Source organism: Salmo salar, chromosome ssa24 (genome assembly GCF_905237065.1).
Source record: "Salmo salar chromosome ssa24, Ssal_v3.1, whole genome shotgun sequence".
In the NCBI taxonomy this organism is placed as follows: Eukaryota; Metazoa; Chordata; class Actinopteri; order Salmoniformes; family Salmonidae; genus Salmo; species Salmo salar.
Genome location: NC_059465.1, coordinates 9,589,421 through 9,611,322, shown reverse-complemented (window position 1 = coordinate 9,611,322; position 21,902 = coordinate 9,589,421). Strand labels below are relative to the sequence as shown.

General features: G+C 39.8%; 1 protein-coding gene across 1 annotated transcript; it reads right to left on the bottom strand.

Moving 5' to 3' along the window:
• Positions 1-2,949: 2,949 nt before the first annotated feature.
• Positions 2,950-21,677, bottom strand: LOC106585130 (secreted frizzled-related protein 1-like). Its single transcript, XM_014170992.2, has 3 exons — positions 20,885-21,677; positions 16,146-16,226; positions 2,950-4,406 (listed from the first exon to the last, which is right to left on the bottom strand). Exons 1-3 carry the CDS (start codon positions 21,408-21,410, stop codon positions 4,081-4,083), a joined length of 933 nt encoding a protein of 310 aa, XP_014026467.1. The 5' UTR covers positions 21,411-21,677; the 3' UTR covers positions 2,950-4,080.
• Positions 21,678-21,902: the final 225 nt, after the last annotated feature.

Below are 21,902 nucleotides of genomic sequence, written 5' to 3'. Positions count from 1 at the left end.
ATAGAACTGCCTCATTTTTAAAAAACCTCCAGGCTTAGCCTAGGTTCAAAGATCCATAAAACACATTTCGACCTGGTAAAGGAAAGAGAAAAACACTCTTACGTTACAACGACCTATTTGCTGCCAAATATTTTCACTGTTAGTCTAAATAACACTTTATGGTTTCCTGCAGTTAACGTTAAGGCGTTGAGTTGCATCCTGACATCCAAAGATAGTAATGTTCAAAAGGGTACAGATGTGGCGAATAGGGCAAATTGTTTCCTAAATGTGCAGCCTGGACACCTCTCCAAATGGTACAATTCTATACCACGAAAAGGAAGCCCCCCCCCTTCTTATTTTGTTCATTATAATTTTTTACAGTGAATTAATGTGACTGACCAGCTCGATTCAGTCTTATGTCGCAACATTTGAAATTTAGTTTTTTATATTGGATAAAATTTGAGACTCAGAGCTAGAAAATGGTATATCATACACTACAGATGAGGAACAATGGGAAAGTAATTATGCTTTGAAAGTTGATAAACTTGTAACCCCGCTTTTGAGAAAATGGCCCTTGAATGTTTTGGTTATTTGTCAAGCAAATAACTGCCAGTCTCACGGTAATTGACCATTAATTAACATAAACACATTTATCAGCTCCTGGCTTCCACACATAGCCTACAAGCCACTGATGCAGACCTTTGGAACATCTACATTTAAAAAGTCTAATAAATCCATGTAATCAGTATGACTCATCTAACCCAGGTCATATGTCTTAGCATGAAGATAAACAGGTACATACTATAACAATAGATAACCATGAAGGGCATCAACACTGACCGATGATAGTGATCTGGTCTACAGTCACACACACACAGTCAGTTGCAGATGGTCCAATGGCCTGAAATCAGCAAATGATCGAGAATGATTCTGCAATTTGTATGCTTGTCCCGAATGATCTACTTCATAAGTGGGCAGGCCTCATCAAATAGGTTTTCATCTTTGATCCAAATTTCCCATTCAATGAATGCAGTGTTTAAATCTGTCCCATTATTTGACTTTCTAACAATTCTACCCATGTGAGATTTCTATTGTGCATGGGATCATGGAAGAAGTTCTTATACAGATCATCCCTTAATAAAGTAAAGCTGTATCCTGGCTCAGTGCTTTTTTTTGGGGGGGGGGGGGCTTTTGAAGACAGCTGAAGTAATGATTAGAAAGTCCACATCTGAGATGTATTTTGCAATACCAAACCATTACTAAAACCAGATGGGTGCAGGGCAGGCCCATCTCTGTTTAATATTCCCAGGGTTTTCTTAACAATACTTTTTTTTGCTATGGACAACAAAATGGTTTATTGTTTTGTTGTTTATTCACGTTAATATGACATGATCAATTTGATGGTAGTGAGATATTTAAAACATTACAACAGGATCTATTCAAATCTCTAGTATTGTAGCATGAAATGATGAGTGTTTCTTCTAAGACTGGTTTACTTTGATATCGACAGTGTAGGACTACTGTGAATGTGTTAAGATTTTATGCTATTGTTCCAAATCAAAATAAAATAAAATACCATTTTATTGGTCACATACACAGATGTTATTGCGGGTGTAGCGAAATGCTTGTGTTCCTAGCTCCAACAGTGCAGTAATATCTAACAATTCACAACAATACACACAAATCTAAAGTAAAAGAGTGGAGTTAAGAAATATATAAATATTAGGTGTTGAGTGGAAGGATCTTGCACCATGGGAAACATGCAAAATAAGCTAAATATTCCACAAACAAATCATTTCGACAATTGATTGGACATTGCTGCCGTATTCCCTCTGCTTACGATAGCATTTCACTGACAAAATAAGTTGTTAATGATGTAAATCTCAATTAATTTATCATAATATACATGACATACCAGGCTACCAGCAGCCTGTGAAGCCACACTGAATGTTAGTGGAATGGTAAGATGTCAAGACAAGAACCTGTGTTGTCTGTAGAACATGGTCTGAAGAAAAGTAATAAAAACAGCATGCATGAGAGATCCAGTCTTTCCATAAATATGAAGATGTAAAATTGGCTTCACCAAGAACTACTCCAATCTGTTTGACAGCCATGTCCTGTATGTCATGATGAGGACTGACTTTGAACTCCCACAAGCTATTCCGTCTGGCACAGGATCTCCTGTTGCTGTTTTTACAGCGTCAGACAACGTGTATCACATCATCAGCAAAGCGGAAAATTAAGTTTACTGAAGGTTAAGACTTCCTCACTTATTGTACTTTTAAGAGCAGCGTCAATGCCAAAAGTCTGAGGTCTTCCTCGTGAAGTGTAACTAATTTTACCTGAAGAAGCTATAAATCCGTGACAATTAGGTTTAACTAGCATTAAAACTCAAGTACAGTATGTTAACCCATTGTGTACATGATGCATATAGTATGTGTTAGAGGAGTTAAGGGCACAGATTTGTGTCAGTGTGTCAGTTTTTTAAGATAAGACAATGACTATCATCCCCATGGGGAAATTTGGTTTGCAGCTCTGTGCATACATGAACAAAACGCCAAACACAACACACAAGCTGCAGGTCGCCACGGAGCAGCGCCCTTTGGAAGTTTTAGATCGTACCATGGTCTACATGCAGGCCTAAGGTATCAGAATAACTTTGAAAAAAGGCAAAGCCAAGAATTCCCAACATGTGCGAATAGTATGGGGGTTTGAAAATCATTATGGACATTACACGCAGGAAGCTGACATTCCATACAATTAACTGTATAGTACCGTGCCCTGAATGTGATTTCCCATTTTATTTCTGTGGTGTATGAGTATAAGCCATGGGTATCATTGTAATTCAAGCCACACTTGGTACTTCATTCCACCTTCAACTGATTGAGAGCAAACAAGACTAGGAGTGATATCTCTACAAAAAATGGTATAGGTCACACAATGTGAAATGGAAAAAAGATTCCAGACAACTTTTCATTGTTTTCTATATTTATGTAAAATGTGTATGTACATAACAAGTGGCAGAAATAGACTGCAGGCATTCACATTTTCAGTCATTGAACGTGATAGTGCTAAGATGGATCAGCAATACTGAACGAAACAATCAAAAATACAGATTTGTCAATCCACTGTTGGCACTTTCAAAATGTGAGGCAGCACAAAGTTGTCACAAACTTAATGAACGTCAATCTAGAGGGATAGCAATTTAAGACTGCATTAACAAAAAATAAACAAAACTTTGGTCAAATATTATCTGACATCATATACAAATGCAAGGGATTTCATTATTCTACTATATACCGGAGCAACCACTCAAGAAACTGATTTGCATTTGAATTGAAGTACTGAACAATGCATACTGCATCATACAGAGTTTGCTATAAAGTACATTTCATACACTGTACCATTAGGCAAAAGTTATTTTGACTCAGACGATGCAGTTGATGTACTGGAATTGATTGGATTAACATATGTATATATTTTTTCAAGTCAAAGAAAATGTGAAACAAATGAGGCAACTGAAGAGAGGATGAAATTCTTAAAATCAACTGTAGTGCAGTCATTATTTTGATGAGACAATCCGGTGAAAACACACTATCATACTATTGTCAATAAGTTATTCAATGACCTTCTCTATGATGTGGCTTTTAAAGCTAAAATACAAGTAATTGTTGATTCTGTATGATCGATTCAATATGATCTAATTGTAAATTCTATGATCTACTAATACATGTTCAGAGCAATAGGAGCAAGTCCATCCATTTCAGCAGAACTCACTGAATTGTGGTCTTTTTACTGCACATTCAGGGAGTGTGTAACACAAATATCTACATACAAAAGTGGAAACGGTTTCAGTACAGGAGGAAGTGGGCGCAGTGTCATTTACTTTTTCAGATAACTGGAAACCCACCAGGTCTCAATGATAGCACTGCTCAACTGGAAAATGGACGACAGGAAATTCAAAGCAGGTCTGTAAATATACAAAGATATATATAGATATATAAACAAAAACAATAAAAAGCTAAACAAATGTGGGTTGTTTGGTTGTGCAAGTTCCTCTGTAACATGATGATGAGATGCTTCTGGAAAGGCTTGGTCGGATTATTTGAAGACATTCTCGAAAGCTGGACACTTGTGGGTCTTAAGTTTCTTGATGGCCTTTTTGAACTCTTTGCTGGACTTGTCCCACTTGTGGATGCCTGTCAGGAGGAACTGCTTGTCCACCTTGCGGCCCATGATCAGGTAGGTGTTGCCCAGGTTGTCCAGCTGCTGGCAGGGGCAGTCGGCTCCATTCTTCAGGTACAGAACCAGATTCTTTAGGTCTTTCTTCTTCAGGTGGCCCAGTTTCAACGGCTTCTTCCTTTTCTGCAGAATCACCTTGCGGTCCATTCCTTCCCGTATCACCTCCTTGATCTTGGTCTTGATAGCTACAATCAAATAGACATCAAAAGAAAGAAGGCGTTGTTAAAACATTAACATGTGTATCATTTTATATGTTACGATAAATGTTTAGCTTGTGGGCTAGCTCAGAATGTTGAATCATATCTGTGGTTAGCCTGAGGCACTTTTCCTTTTAGCCGTGTTAATATTTAATGTCAGAACAGAATGACAGTCATATAATCCCTGTGTATGCATTGTGCCAGAGCCAGGGACTCTGTGACAAGACACCAAGCCGAAAGGTTGGGTTGCAGAGCAGAGGGTATCATTGGTTAGATAGCTAGGCCCCAGACACCAAGGACCATTAAGGAAAGCAGCCTGGTCTCATAGACTAGACGTAACATAGTAAATGTAAATCTGGGCCAATCAAATTAGTGTGATATGTTATGTACGGGTACATAAGACAGATGGTTACTTAAGGCAAGAACCTCGGAATGGATGTGTAGGCGTATAACACAAACATCTAGCAACCCAAAGATTGTGAGTTTGAATCTCATTCTGGACAATTTTAGCAATTTTTCAACTACATGCTACTTTTTAGCTACTTTGCAACTCCTTAGGATGTTAGCTAACCCTTCCCCTAATCCTATAACAAGAACGTCTAGCAACCCAAAGGTTGTGAGTTCGAATCTTATTACGGACAATTTGAGCAACTTTTAAACTACTTACTACATTTTTAGCTACATTGTAACTACTTAGCATCTTAGCTAACCCTTCCCCTAACCCTAACCTTAACCCTTTTATCTAACCCTTACCCTAACCATAACCCATTTTGCTAACCTTTCCCTAACCTTAACCATTTAAGCTGACTCCTAACCTCAACCTTAACCCTAACCCATAGCATAGCTAACGTTAGCCAACCAGCTAACGTTAGCCACCTAGCTAGAATTAATAACATATCATACGATTTGAAAATTCGTAACATATCCCATCTCTATGGGAAACTGATCTGTCTACATTTCCTATTCTTTTCATTGGGCTCCCGAGTGGCACAGCGGTCTAAGGCACTGCATCTCTGTGCTAGAGGCATCACTACATACCCTAGTTTGATCCTGGGCTGTATCAAAACTGGCTGTGATCGGGAGTCCCATAAGCTGGCGCACAAGTGGCCTAGTGTGGTTATGGGAGGGTTTGGCCGGGGTAGGCCATCATTGTAAAATAAGAATTTGTTCTTAACTGACTTGCCAAGTAAAATAAATAAAAATACTTTCAATAGACAGGAATGTTCAAATTCCCCTGTGCCCCTCCAGATGTAACAGGAACTGGGGTTTTGTTCTCCTAAGTACCCTCTATCTAGCTCATTGGTTTTAGTGAAGGATCCCTACTCCCTGAGCTAGACTTGAGATATATTGAGGGAGATGAATGATCTTCAGGTAGATGTAAAATGCAACACATAGGGTTGAAAGATTATTCTAAATTTACCCCCAAATATTTTTGATCATTTTTTTATCATGGTTGGAAGATTCCAGATTTCCTGCTTATTACTTCTGACTCTAGCAATCTTCCAACCAGGTTTTCTGGAAGACCTGGACATTTTGGGAAAGCTGCTGGGATGTTGCAACACTAACCCTACCCTTATGTTCAATACCACTACTACCACATCAATATCACCACTGATTGTCACTGAAAGAAAGTAAAACATTTGATGCTATAGTACATTGTAACCTTGCCTTTCATCGTCTCTTGATATGTGGCCAAGTATTGCCACAATTTTACACCCACCAAATGTCTGAATAATAATCTTTTTTTTTTTTTATCTCTCCAAATCCCACACCGGGCCTCTGATTTTGCTTAATCTGTCTGATCTTTCACTAAACTCTATTTAACCTGCTAATCTCTTTGTTTCCTCCACCTCCCCTTCTGAAATTGTGCACGAGTCAACCCCATGGTGGTCCAAATCTCAGCATCTATTCATGTATCTCAAATGGCACCCTATTCCCTGTATAGTGCACTACTTTTAACCAGGGCACATAGAGTGACATTTGGGCTCCCGAGTGGCGCAGCAGTCTAAGGCACTGCATCTCAGTGCTAGAGGTGTCACTACAGACCCTGGTTCAATTCCAGGCTGTATCACAACTGGCTGTGATTGGGAGTCCCATACGGCGGTACACAATTGGCCCAGTGTTGTTAGGGTTTGGCATGGGGAGGCTGTCATTGTAAATAAGAATTTGTTCTTAACTAACTTGCCTAGTTAAATAACATAAATAAATAAAATGTAGACTCAGCCTCTATGGGTATTGGCCTACCTCTTCATCTCCCCACACAGTAAAGCAGGCTACTGCATGAGTGCAGGTGACTTCAGTACATGGTAATAAGGGGAATGTATGGCACATTGCTGTGATTCCACTCCATTGATCTATGGGCCGGATTAATAACCATCTGGTGATCTTTTAATACAGGGATTTGCTCCTGCACTTGGTAAACTGACTGCTGCTCGAGATGTGGTGCTGGCTGATCTGTCTTTGAAAATCTGATTAAAAAATAAGAACACTTAACGAAAACAACATACATTATTATCAGTGTAGCTTACAGATAGGGGTAAAGACTGGTGTAGGAAATATAGTCTACTGCTATATATCTGAACTCTAAATAGGCCCCTACTTAAAATGCACCATAATATGCACCATAACATGCATTCAATAGCTAATATAGACTACTATATCTGAACTCTACATGAACTATAGGTACCATGATTTAGGGTTCAACTATTGCCCCATCTATCTTCCCATTGCCAATTAAAGTGTTAGAAAAAGAACAGTCCCAGTGGTTTTTCCAGGTATTAACGGTGCACATGGTCGGGATTAGGACCTTTTATCCTCCATCTCTGGTCCATGAAAAGTCTCTGTGAGGAGGGCTTAGTGTTAAATGAAATCAAAATGAGCAGCTTTCATAATTAGCGAGTCATAAAAGATAAGGTCTAGCCCACCCCTGAAACCACTTTATCTGGATAAATCCAGTTTAAACTCTGTGCTGAACTTTCTTTGCACCTTGTGTTGCTTGTGTGCATATCTCCCTGGCCTGCCAAAGTGTACAGCACAGTGACTGACCAGGTAGGTTATGGTTTTAACTGTTCAGGGGAAAGGTTCAGTCATTGATCAGTAGTGCCTTCGGGGCAGTTTAACTAGAATTCATGTTACTATTTAATCTAATATTCTGGGCCCCTGTTTCGGTAAACTATTCACCCCAAACTATCATCTGACACGAGTGTTACAATCATTTCTCAAACATTCAAAGTTACCAGAGCGAAAATAGGAAACACTGCATAAACACTGCGCTTCATCTCTCATTCTATCTTCAACATTATCTCCATCTGTCGTTGGTCTCAGGTTTGGACAAATTGAAGCACTCAAACTCTCTCTATCAATCGGCAATGCTGTAAAGTTTGTGGGCATCTAGGCTGTAACCTTTCTCCCCGACCCTTGACCTGATTTCATCTTCTGGTTTAGAGAGGCTTTCAGACAGCTAAGATGGTGTCATAAACCCAGCAGGAGCGGGTAAGTTGGGCATGGGCCCATTCACAACCGTGGAATAACACAGCCCTCGGCCATTCACAACCATGGAACCTGTCTAGTCGGTGAACCAATGTCTACTTCCCAAATTACACTCTATTCCTTACATAGTTCACTACTTTTCACCTGGCTTGTACGGGCCCTGGTCAAAAGTAGGGCACTATATACGGAATAGGGTGCCATTTGGGACGCGCCCTATGTGATCAGTCTAGATCAGGGCCGGGGCTGCTGCACTTTCGTTTATTCCATTAGCATGGGGAGGAATGGATGGTGCAATTACCTATACCACCAGAGAGAAAGCCAGCTGTCAGAAGTAGGGCATGGTGGGTTTGAATTGAAGTGGTCTGGAGTTGTGTAACAAAGAGCTGTGGTAGTAAAAGTTTAAGTATGGAGATAAATCATGGTGGGAACAAAGTGTTGAGTGGGATGTACCATAAAACCATCAGCAGAGTAGACAGCACTGATGTTTAGAAATATATTCATCAGGATATCTTAGGAACAAGGGACTGGGAGGAGTTTAGCTAGCTGGATGGCTATCTCCAATTCTATTTGAAATATGTTATTTTCCTCATGGTTGATCATGATCACCCAACACATAATGTTTGGTTAACTGAACTGTGGATTTTGTTGTTTGTCTTTATATTCACTCTTTAATTGGACCGAAGCTAAAAATACAGTTCAGTTATTCAGAGATAAACAAAAACTTGGGTCACTGTGCATATGGTCAAGCAGACTTTCAAGAAACAACCCTTCTACTTAAAAACCAACACATTTCTCTTCCTCCATGTCTTTTACAAACACATGTATACTTCCTCTGCCAGATTGTCCTGTATCCAACCAAAAAGCATGAAAAGCTTTCGCCTTAAAATAATCCAACTTTATTTAGATAAACTCGCCTGAGAATGTCAAAATGTGATTGTGAGATTGGAAGGAAGCTATTATTCATGACTTCAAACAATGGCACACAATAGTAATAAGCCTCTCTTCCCTTTAGAAAAAAAAAATAAACTTTTGATTTCACCTAATTTGTTTATTATGTCATAAAGAGCACATGTTCAACTTCATTAAAAAAAAACATGTTTTCCCATCTCAAAAGGTTAAAAAAAACTATACATTGTACAACGCTCAAAGTGTAGGTCTTCGTCGTGTGCTTCCAATGAGTAGTATTATACGGCTCTACAGCGAATGGTTAGCTGTCTTATGGAGCGTTTGTAACGGCTCTCCAGCTGGTAATTAGTAGTTAAATCAGCCATGAATCCAGGGGGAAAGGGGGAAAGGAAGCTTGTTGTGTGCAACAGGGAGGGGCAATTGAATGTAAGATTCATAAAAAATATATATAATTGTACAGTTTTTCACCACAAAACACCAGAAAATGGCCAAAAAGAGTAGAACCAGCTCATCTGCTTTTACACTATGACTTTTATATGTTTCTTTTGCAATAAATATTTAAAAATGAATAATTTTACCATATTAAAATGAGAATTCAGGTCATGTGACAGCATAGCGCCGAGAAGTAGGGGTGCTGAGGGTGCTGCAGCACCTCCTGAAAAAAATGAATATTCACCCCTCACAAAGTAGTGCACTGGGCCTTTACTAGTCCTTTATTAGTGGACTGATATAGCTGTCTGTAGTACGGGCAAAAATGAAAAGCTGAAATGTCTTGAGTCAATAAGTATTCAACCCCTTTGTTATGGCAAAGCTAAATAAGTTCAGGAGTACAAAGTTGCTTAACAAGTCACATAATAAGTTAAATGGACTCACTCTGTGTGCAATAATAGTGTTTAACATGATTTTTTTTTATGACTACCTCATCTCTGTATCCCACGCATACAATTATCTGTAAGGTCCCTCAGTCGAGCAGTTCATTTCAAATACAGATTCAACCACAAAGACAAACTCAGACATTGAATATCCCTTTTGGCATGGTGCAGTTATTAATTACACTTTGAATGGTGTATCAATACAGCCGGTCACTACAGAAATACAGGTGTCCTTCCTAACTCAGTTGCCGGAGAGGAAGAAAACTAATGGCGACTTTAAAACAGTTACATAGTTTAATGGCTTGATAGCAGAAAACTGAGGATGGATCAACTACATTGTAGTTACTCCACAATACTAACTTAATTAACAGAGTGAAAAGAAGGAAGTCTGTACATAATAAAAAATATTCCAAAACTTGCACCCTGTTTGCACCAAAGCACTAAAGTAATATTGCAAAACATCAGGCAAAGCAATTCACTTTGTGTCCTGAATACAAAGGTGTTATGTTTGGGGCAAACCCAATACAACACATTACTGAGTTCTACTCTCCATACTTTCAAGCATAGTGGTGGCTGCATCATGTTATGGGTATGCTTCTAATCGTTAAGGACTGGGGAGTTTTTCAGGATAAAATAGAAATGAAATGGAGCTATGCACAGGCAAAATCCCAGAGCAAAACCTGGTTCAGTCTGCTTTCCACCAGACACTAGGAGATGAATTCACATTTCATCAGGACAATAACCTAAAACACAAGGCCAAATCTACACTGGTGTTGCTTACTAAGAAGACAGTGAATATTCCTTAGTTGCCGAGTTACAGTTTTGACTTAAATCTACTTGAAAATCTCTGGCAAGACCTGAAAATGGTTGTCTAGCAATGATCAACAACCAACTTGACAGAGCTTGAAGAATTGTGAAAATAATAATGGGCAAATGTTGCACAATCCAGGTGTGGAAAGCTCTTAAGAGATTTACCCAGAAAGACTCACAGCTGTAATTGCAGCCAAAGGTGCTTCTACAAAGTCTTGATTTGGGTGTGAATACTAATGTAAATGAGATATTTCTGTATTTCATTTTCAATATATTTTCTAAAATGCCTAAAAGCATGTTTTCACTTATGGGGTATTGTGTGTAGATATGTTAGCCAAAAAAATATTTGATCTGTTTTGAATTCAAGCTGTAACACAACAAAATGTGGAATAAGTCAAGGGGTATGAATACTTTCTGAAAGCACTGTATATGTATTTTTTTTCATATAGGTTTCACACTGGATTCTGTTAACATGGGTTCTGTTAAATGAGAACAGACCTTTCGCAATGAGATCTTTCCAGGAACTGAGCATTTTAGTGAGAAAAAAATGCTCATTCTGTGCCAGCAGAGGCAAATTTCTGACATGATTAGTCTACGCAGATTAATAAAACTGACTTCTATGTAAATCACAGATTCCTCCAGCTAACTGCCCTGACTGAGGTAGCCTTTCAACTACACAGTCTGAAGTTAGGCCTGGTATAGGTGAATTTTGACTAAGATTATGCCATTGCCGCTACAGTTAAACTGTACATGTAAATGTATGTCTATATACCCATGTGAATATTAGTGATAAAAAGTACATTCAGCATCTCTTGCTTGCAAAGCAGGCAGGATATTGCATAGTGAAAGTCTAGAGTAGTGCTCTTAACTTATCAATCTACATCTATTATAAGCTATCCCTATCCCTTTTGGTCTGACCAAAAGTGCTGTGATGAAAGCATAATAATAGATTGGCTCATGAGTCACGTGACCAGATGCTTTGTTGAGGTAAAAATTGATCTTTATAAAATCATGTCATAATTGCTTCACATTTCACCCATTTCGCTCTCCTCTCACAACATTAATGACAGATCTTTCACACCATATAATAGTTGTTTTCGAGTCAAGCCCATCCTTGCATGAGTTTTAGGACAAAATAAGAGAAACCTTTCAGACAAATATTGATTCACATTTTTGCCCCACTACAATCTAAAATAATACAATGTGCTCAACAGTACTGCTTCATAAAAAAAACATAACCAAATGTTAGTCCCGCAGTTGTGTGTCAAGCTAAAAGCATAGGTTATGCTTCAGTTATTGATTAACCTGTGGCAGCCATTTTAGAAACCTCTTCTCTCATTTCTTTAGCCAATTAGAACATCTAGCATAAACATTTCTTGTTTACATGTTGCCCAACTGGTACAGCAAAGCAAACCCACCACTATAGCCCATGGCATTGCCACACAGCAAGCAGAGCAGCCCCTGGTCTATCCCAAATGGCACTCTAGTCCCTACATAGTGAACTACTTTTGACCAGAACCATATGAACCCTGGTCAAAAATAGTGCACTATATAGGGAATAGGGAGTAATTTTGGACACATCCCTTTTTTCTCATGGGAGTTGGGACTCTCCCTTTGTGGGCCACTCCTGCAGTGATTGGGTCTAATGGATGCAATAAAAGTCTAATTTAACAGTCATTGTCAGAGGCCATGCTCGCCTGCCTGGATAAACTCAGACGTCAAGCGTTAAAGACATTATGACAAGCAATCAAAACAACATCTGTCTTAATCAGAGATGAAACAGACCAACGTGCCACTTTCGTTTGGCAAACCAGGGACAAGTTTCTGAGAACAGAAAAGTGAGGCCCATCATTACAGTGTAAGAATGGGACAATTCATTTAAAATGCTGCACATAGCTTTGTGCATTAGCTTTCCCTGAGAACAACTCTGAAAGAAGATGTGCAGAAAGTCCGTCTTCCCAAGGTCTGGTGGTTGGAATGGATTTGGAAACCAACAAAAACTTGGAGGCCAATTTAAAATAAGGCACAGCATCACGTAAACGTGTGCACATTCTCACTGCATACAATCACTGCCTCAAGGTGTGTTGAATTGACAGTGTCCCTGCATGCGAGAAACTATCAATGCATTTTAATTGCATAGAAAAACAAAACATTCTAAATTTTTGCTACACTGCATTGGCACACTGTGGATGGGATGGGCTGTCAAGCAGCCAGACAAGCAGAAAGACATTCCCATACATGTGACATCAGTCCCCTGTGACAGAGACTGAGATTTGGACCAATAGGAATTAAGCTTTAACTTGCAACCCTGCTGACACCTCCAGAAGGTCAGACAGCAGAACAAACATCCCAATTTACAGCTTTAAATACCTCCTAAATAAAGACTTTAGGGCTCCAATTCATTAGTTACAGAATATTAGCATTTAAAAGAGAAACTCCCAAGCTCTGTTTTTCTAGCGGATTAAGGCAGTAACTTTTTCCAGTCTATATGTAACTTTGTGAGAAACAAACATATGGCCAAGAAAACAAGGTCAATTAATAGTAGTAACCCCCAAGAGGACATTTTTCTCAAGATGGTTCACATTAGTTTACTTGGTGGTCAGTTGGTAGATCAATCCATTATGTCTGAAGGAATGATCCCCAGGAGTATACAAAGTGTAAATCTTTTCAATTTCACATACTAATCCCAGCATTGTTATACTCAGAAAGAACAATTACCCTGAGTACTGTCAGATTGTAGACATGGTGAAATGTTGGTCAAAGCTATATAAATTCTCTGATAATGAAAGACATATCTCTTTTTTCGACCATGATGTGTGACTGACCAAGGAGTTTATTTAAAATAATGTATCATCGAACAAGCATAAAATTGTGCAAATCTATGGAACATGAAACAGTTCTTTACTGAAAATATGCTTGAACAATGTGTTTATGGTCATATACTATACACAATATATCCAAAGGTATCATGCCCATAGGGAAATAGGGGCACATGCCGCCCCCCCTAGATTTGCCCTATTTAAAAAAATTCTAATATAAGGAAAGTATTCACACCACTTGACTTTTTCGATATTTTGTTAAGTTACAGCCTTATTCTCAAATGTATTGTATTGTATTTTTCCTCATCAATCTATGCACAATACCCCATAATGACAAAGCAAAAACTGGTTTTTAGAAATGTTTGCAAATGTATTAAAAATGAAATATCACATTTACATAAGTATTCAGACCCTTTACTCAGTACTTTGTTGAAGCACATTTGACAGCGTTTACAGCCACGAGTCTTCTTGGGTAGGACGCTACACGCTTGGCACACCTGTATTTGGGGAGTTTCTCCCATTCTTCTCTGCAGATCCTATCAAGCTCTGTCAGGTTGGATGGGGAGCACTGCTGCACAGCTATTTTCAGGTCTCTCCAGAGATGTTCGATCGGGTTCATGTCCGGGCTCTGGCTGAGCCCCTCAAGGACATTCAGAGTCTTTTCTCGAAGCCACTGGAGCAGGTTTTCATCAAGGATCTCTCTGTACTTTGTTCTGTTCATCTTTGCCTCAATCCTGACTAGTCTCCCAGTCCCTGCCGATGAAAAAAAACACCTCCACAGCATCATGCTGCCACCACCATGCTTCACCTTAGGGATGATACGAGGTTTCCTCCAGATGTGACGCTTGGCATTCTGGCCAAAGAGTTCAATCTTGGTTTCATCAGACCAGAGAATCTTGTTTCTCATGGTCTGAGAGTCTTTAGGTGCCTTTTGGTAAACTCCAAGCAGGCTATCATGTGCCTTTTACTGAAGAGTGGATTCCGTCTGGCCACTCTATCATAAAGGCCTGCTTGGTGGGGTGCTGCAGAGATGGTTGTCCTTCTGGAAGGTTTTCCCATCTCCACAGAGGAACTCTGTCAGATTGACCATCGGGTTCTTGGTCACCTCCCTGACCAAGGTCCTTCTTCCCTGATTGCTCAGTTTGGTCGATCGGCCAGCTCTAGGAAGAGTCTTTGGGGTTCCAATCTTCTTCCATTTAAGAACGATGGAGGCCACTGTGTTGTTGGGGACCTTCAATAGTGCAAAAATATTTTGGTACCCTTCCCCAGATCTGTGCCTTGACACAATACTGTCTCGGAGCTCTACGTACAATTCCTTCGACCTCTTGGCTTGGTTTTTTGCTCTAACATGACCTGTCAACTGTGGGACCTTTAAATAGACAGGTGTGTGCCTTTCCAAATCATGTCAAATCAATTGAATTTTCCACAGGTGGACACCAATCAAGTTGTAGAAACATCTCAAGGATGATCAATGGAAACAGGATGCACCTGAGCTCAATTTCGAGTCTGAATACTTATGTAAATAAGGTATTTCGGTTTTTATTTTTTAAATATTTGCAAAAATGTCTAGAAACCTGTTTTCACTTTGCCATTATGGGGTATTGTGTGTAGATTGCTGAGGAATGTTTTTATTTAATCCATTTTAGAATAAGGCTGTAACATAACAAAATGTGGAAAAAGTCAAGGGGTCTGAATACTTTCCGAAGGCACTGTATATATATATATTTGTTTCTCTGTAATACTACTAGTCACCTAGCAATTTCATGAAGTTGGTTTTAGCTAGTGCAGATAGGTTCCCAATCTCCCAACCTCATTACCTCATAATTAGCTACCAAGAAGCCATTTCAGGCTATCAAGTTAGATTTGCTAGCTTGTCTAACTATATTAGCTGGCATGATTGCTGCCAAGGTTGTTAATAACTAAAGCAATAACTAAATGTACTGAATAAGATTCACATTCCTTTCAATCTTTTACCCACATTTTTTCAGTTATGCAGAGAAGAATATTTAGTTCATAAAAAAAAGAACAACTAGTCAGGAGGATACAGACAGCTCAAGAGGTATGCGTAGATATGTAGAAACATGTATATATTTTTGACATAGAAGTATGCATAATAATTATGGATCTAGATTGCACTTTGTAAATACACAGTCAGTTTGAACTAAATCCATGATCCTCTAAACTAACCATGATAATTATTGTGGGACTGACCCATTTTTATTATTTTCTAACTGTTAATCTACAGTAATTCGCTTTTCTTCTCAGAGGCTTTTTGTTTCCAATAGACTTATAAACCCCACTAAAGACCACACTTTTAAGATCATACAAAGAGATGACTGTGCGGTGCTATGGTCTCTATGGAACATCATCTATAGCTGGGACAAAGCACCAAGCTCATTACTGTAGCCAGCATGGCAAGAGTTAGGGAATGCATGTACCTAAGAAATCCTATTGGCAAGAGTGTCACTTTAACTTTTCGAAGCTTGCTCTTGTAAAGATCTTACAATGTACGTTGAGGGGCTGCAGACCAAAGGTGGGAGGGAGGGCTCATTAGATCTGGGGCAAATTCCAGAGCTATAGGTATAGACATACTTTAGTTCTCCATTGTATGTGGTTCCATTTGTATAGGCTTCTATGCCATGGAGAGTGCAACCTCTTGTGTTGGCGAACACGATCCATAGGTATAGTAGCCCATAGGAAAACTTGTCATGGCAAAACATGCTGTGTGTGAGTGTGTGTGTGCGTGTGTGTATGTCTCTTCTTCTGTATTTTTAGGAAATGCTTAACAAACGGAATGAAAAATGGTAGTGTTAGGGTTAGGAGACTCTTACCAAACTCGCTGGCACACATGTGCTCTAGAATGATGTCTGTTTTCATTTCGTTGTCACATGGGGGACAGATGGGGGTGTAACCTGTGGAAGGGAGGGAGGAGAGAGTATTTTCAGAGGGCGGGACATGTAGCGCTGTCACAATAATCAACCAAGTAACAGCCATGAACAAATGGAACAAGAGTAGGGTTGCAAAATTCCTGTAACTTTCCAAAAACTCCAAGAAATCCTGTGAAGATACCCTAAATCAGAAGGGAATAAGCAAGAAATCTGGTATCCACCAACCAGAATTTCTGGAATAACTGTGAATTTGGGGAAAGTTAGTGGAATTTTTTCAACCCTAAACCAGTGAAACTTTGTTTCTTTCCCTAAAATCACCATTCAATCTGAAGGGAACAACAGCTGCCAGTAACTGAATCCCTAACAGACTGTAGCATTGTTCACACCTCTATTTGCCTCGACATCAGCTCGTTTCCCATGGTAGTAACACTTTTGATCTTTTACCACCTATCTCCCTGCCTGTGCTTCAAATCCCTCTTGCAGATGAAATCTTATGTGAACACCTCCAGTATGTGAAGATGACACCTGACATTGTGGTCAGAGGTGCTGAGTACACTCTGTTGTCAGTTGCTCTGGTGTTTTTCCTCTCAAACTTATTCATCCAAACTCCAATGACGTTTGTTCTTGTTTGACAGTAAAACTCTTAAATGACCGACCTGACCTCAGTTGGAATGTCCTGTGCTTTTATAGCAGGTCATAACTATGGCCTCCAGGACACAATGCATGCTCGTTATTGGCTAGATTTATGAAATGATAGGGGATATCAGTCGTCTTCTCAATATCCAAGACTGACTATCATTCCATTGTAATTTGGAGGTTAGTTTTGATCTCTTCGGAGGTCTGTTTTACTGTAAGTTATCAGTAAGCATGTGGAAATGCGTGTGTGTACACACATGCACACACATGAACTGTTATATGTACCTGAGACTTTTATAGAAGGTACATTACTGACTGTGAAGACAGAGAGATGACTGACTGAAACTGGAAACTCTTCCACTCAGGCTTTCATATACACGTATTTTTAGTTACAGGAGCCAAGTTCCATATGAACATTTTAGAATGTTTTGACATTATGAATAAAAATAAGGAACGGTTCTAACTGCGTAGTGGCCAACAATGGACAGAAATGCCTTTTTTGTTTTTGCTATATAGGGTTTTTGTCAAGTGACATTCATGAATATTTAATGAAAATGATATTTATTCAATAATTAAATAACTGTTATGTTCTTTCTTAAACAGCTTAGCAAAGCTTGGCTTTAAACCCCAAAACAACACTTGAAGTACTGTGAGGTTTACCATCTGTAAAATATAAATACATATTTACACACACTTATCCTGTTCTTTTGTGATTGCCAGTTGGCCATTGCGTGTGTTTGACAAACGCTTACGAAAGTTACACCCAGGTGCAAAGCACTTGTGAAAATAAGCACTGTTTACAGAGTCAAAGAGGCTATATTTCAATTTCACATTTGTTTCTACTCTAAATCTATTGTCACTAGCTTCATACTTGTTTAGCAGTCAGCAGTGGAGAGGATCTTTAAATAACTTACATCAAAATACATGACCTTCTAACCTAATTTTGATTTTATGTTTTATTCATTCAAATGCATTTCTCTCTCTCTCTCTCCCCCCATTTCACATTAAACTGAACAGTGATTCGTACATCACTAAAAAGCACATATTCTCCCGGGGTTTTTAAGTTCCTGTCAGTCAACAGTGATGAAGATGCAGAACAACACAGACATTAACGGCCCTGTAATGAGAAGAGTGGGGTTAAAACAAGACCGACTCTGTGGCCTGCTGGGCTTCTGACTGGGCAAACACTTTCTGATTTATTTATCGCAAGTGCCGACCCATATCACAACAGGTGACCTCTGGAGACTGTCTGTGTTCCAAATGGCACTCTATTCCCTATGTAGTGCACTACTTTTGACTAGAGGCCTATGGGTCCTAGTCAAAAGTAGTACACTACATAGGGAATAGGGTGCCATTTGGGGCACACCTGTGGATCTCTGTGTGGTCCCAGAGCTCCAAGAGGAGCCTTTTCTCAGGCTGCTGGGCTCCTGCCCACACACACCACCATGTTGGCCCCCCTCGGCCCAACACATCCCAGTTACAGAGGGACTACCTCAGATATACAGTAAGTGCTGTGTAACTGCAGCACCACAGAGCGATAAAGACCTCTTCATCGGGTGCTGGACTGGAAAGTCACCAGTCACCATATCAGTTCGCTGTAAGACCGAGCTATTCATGTTCAGAATATAGCAAATGTTTTAGCACTAAGCTAACATTGTTTTGCAGCCTGCATATACAACGCAGAAATGTAAGGAGGTTGATGATGGAAAGTCCTTTTTAATTTATGAGAAATCTGCATGAGGTGGCTGTACTTCCCCTTCTGGGACACCTCTAGAAAAGAGCAGAGCAGCCTTTCCAACTCGCTCCAAGAGAGATTCTACTCGTTCCTGCCAGGGACACTGACATGGCAATAAAATATTACAACCCATGACAGAAACAAGAATTTTAGACAAAACTTGTCCTTTGATTGTGAAAGGCTGCAGCATTTACACTGAACAAAAATATAAACACAACATGTAAAGTCTCATGTTTCAATATGTTTTTTTGTATACAAACATGTCTGACTTATTGTTAGCCCCAAGCTGTTACAGATGTAGGATCTTAATTTGAGCCAGTTTGCTACAGCAAGAAAATTATCCTGAAGAAACAGGTAATGTAAATTATTATGTGGATTATAATGACTGGACATTTTTTGTAGGGGTTGATACGTTTTTCGTTAGGGCAAATCAAGTCTAACATTTTAAAGTGGAAATTACAAACTTTAGAAACCTTTTAAAACCTTGAATACACTACAAGTTAGCGTTTTCTGTACAGGAAAATTCTCAGCAACAACATAGTGATCAAATTAAGATCCTACATCTGTAGGTAGTTCTAGGCCTTCTGAACATAACTCTGTCCAGAAACTGTGGTTGCATCCCAAATGGTGTCATATTTCCTGTATAGTGCACTACTTTTAACCAGAGCCCTATGGGTCCTGGTGAAAATTAGTGCACTAGGAAATAGGGTTGGGACGCAATCCCAGTGAGATTATGGCAGTCTCGAGCCAAGTATCCCTGCAGGCAGATAGGCATCAAGGACCTGATGTCTGTGGGAGTTCACTGTAGCCTTGAAACACAGTTTATTACATTAGCAGAATTGATAGTCTGTTTTTTTTTTCTCTCCTCATCATTGTCCCTCTGGTATTTACGTGTTCATAATTCATATACGTTTGTATCTGCTATTCAAATTAAACTATACATGTTGTTTCTGTCTGGTGAGTTGACTTTTTGGGGGGGTTCAAAGGAAGAGGCCAGTAGTTAAGACGTCAATATAAAATGGTCTTTAATGGAGGTATTAGTTCTGTGGCTGGACTGCCTCCCAGTTCATAAATTTCACCTTGAAATAAATTGCTACCATCTGTTAAAGGAGTATTAGGCTACAATATTAATTACAACATCACTTCTCTTTGTCAATAGCAAGCAACTTAACATTTGCTACAAAGAGAGGTTCTCTCTTGGTAAAGACAGCGTAGTCTTGTTAGTGCTCTGAAATAGCAAAACCTTTATTTAGTTATCTCGCTCTTACATTTTTTTTCTCGATAATCTAATCTAGAGGTAATCTAAGCAGTCATGGGAAAAATTACCCCAAAAGGTTGGGAATGGTTCATTTGCATCAGGTTTGACATCAACAAACCCCTGAAACAACATTCTGCCGCCTGAAGAACTGCATGGGTGTCGATTGTCACACTATTTCAAAGTAGTGACTGTTTGTTATCTCAGTCAAGTACTGCAGCTCTATTGAGCTGCCCTATAGGATACTATGTTGAGCCTGCCCTATAGCATACTATTTTGAGCCTGCTCCATAGGATATTGTTGAGCCTGCCCTATAGGACACTATGTTGAGTCTGCCCTATAGGATACTATGTTGAGTCTGCCCTATAGGATACTATGTTGAGTCTGTCCTATAGGATACTATGTTGAGTCTGTCCTATAGGATACTATGTTGAGCCTGCTCCATAGGATATTGTTGAGCCTGCCCTATAGGATACTATGTTGAGCCTGCCCTATAGGATACTATGTTGAGCCTGCCCTATAGGATACTATGTTGAGCCTGCCCTATAGGATACTATGTTGAGCATGCCCTATAGGATACTATGTTGAGCCAGCCCTATAGGATACTATTTTGAGCCTGCTCCATAGGATACTGTTGAGCCTGCCCTATAAGATACTATGCTGTGCTTCACATTGCTTTTGTATTCCACAATACATGGTAAAAAAAATATACAGATATTTGATCATGATTATTATAGATTATCATGCTTTATCCACAAAATGCATCACATTTTTATAAATTGTAATAAAAACTGCTTCCAAGTGAAGAACATAATGTACATTCAACAATACAGATTACAAACTCCTAGCCAACACCTCAGCTTTTTACATATTATGCCAAGCAATGTGTCAGTTTCAGATCTGGTACCAGACTAGCACATGGAAACATGACTGGCACTTGGTGACATGGGATTCTATATGTAATTATATATATAATTATATGATTATATGATGGCAGGCATGCTGCCTGCTGGTTGGTAGGTAGGTAGGTAGGTAGGTAGGTAGGTATAGCCTTACCTGTGGGTTTTGTGGCTTCAGTGGCGTTGGGTGCAGTCATGGCAATGCAGACTTCGTCCTGAGGAAACTTGTCGCAGGTGAGCATCTCAGGCCAGGGGAAGCCGAACGACTCCATGATAGGGGTGCAGCCGTCCCGTACAGCCTCACACAGCCAACGGCAGGGGTATATGGGGCGCTCCAGGCACACTGGGGCAAACAGGGAGCAGAGGAACACCTGGGTACCCGGGTGGCAGCTCTTATGCACCAGGGGCACCCAGCTGCCCGCCTGCTGCTTTACCTCAGCCATAGTCTCATGCTCCAGTAGGTTAGGCAGCAGCATCTGGTTGTAGCCCACATTGTGACACAGCCTCAGGTCCTCTGGGATATCCACACACTGAGGAGGCTTGCCATAGCTGCGGCCACCATTGTACATGTCCGATTTCCAGCTCAGGTATTCATACTCAGACGCTTTGCTCATAGACACCAGTGCCATGGTCAAAGCCAGAGGGATGATTCTCCAACAGCACAATGGTGCAATGGACCTCATTGTTCACAACAGAGGAGAGTCTGCTGAATAAAAGTAAGATGCAGCTCACAATGGAGCTTTGACTGTAGAATAGAACAGACCTGTTCAAGAGAAAAATAAAATGGAGAAAAGCTCAAAGAGTCCAGTTGATAAATGCTCTCCGAGTAGAAAGTTTCAGGTTTCAGTGTAACTCCACTCCTGCCTCCTCTTGTTGCAGCCCCGCTGTTCTGTTCCCTTCTGCTGCTACTGACTCACACAAGCGCCTGCAAAGATAACTGTCTAGAGTAGCGCAGCTTGGAAACAAGAAGAGATTGTGAAGTGCGCGTCGGCCAATCGGAAAGCGTCTGCGCCTTTTGGCACTCACACGTCAATCAATGTGCTCAATTACTCACTGCGTAAAACACGGCTTAACGTTCCCTACCCCCTTCATTAGCCTTTATTTTCCTTTGTCAAAACAAACAAGTTGCCTTCACACCAAACAAAAAAATAATTAAATGGTTGAAATAATTTAGT

Excerpts from the sequence above, each read along its gene's own strand:
- LOC106585130 (XM_014170992.2), bottom strand. The coding sequence starts at position 21,410 with ATGAGGTCCATTGCACCATTGTGCTGTTGGAGAATCATCCCTCTGGCT. Across the intron at positions 16,227-20,884 it reads TGAAGCCACAAAACCCACAG|GTTACACCCCCATCTGTCCC; the intron begins GTAAGGCTATAC and ends TCCCTTCCACAG. Across the intron at positions 4,407-16,145 it reads CATGTGTGCCAGCGAGTTTG|CTATCAAGACCAAGATCAAG; the intron begins GTAAGAGTCTCC and ends ATTTGATTGTAG.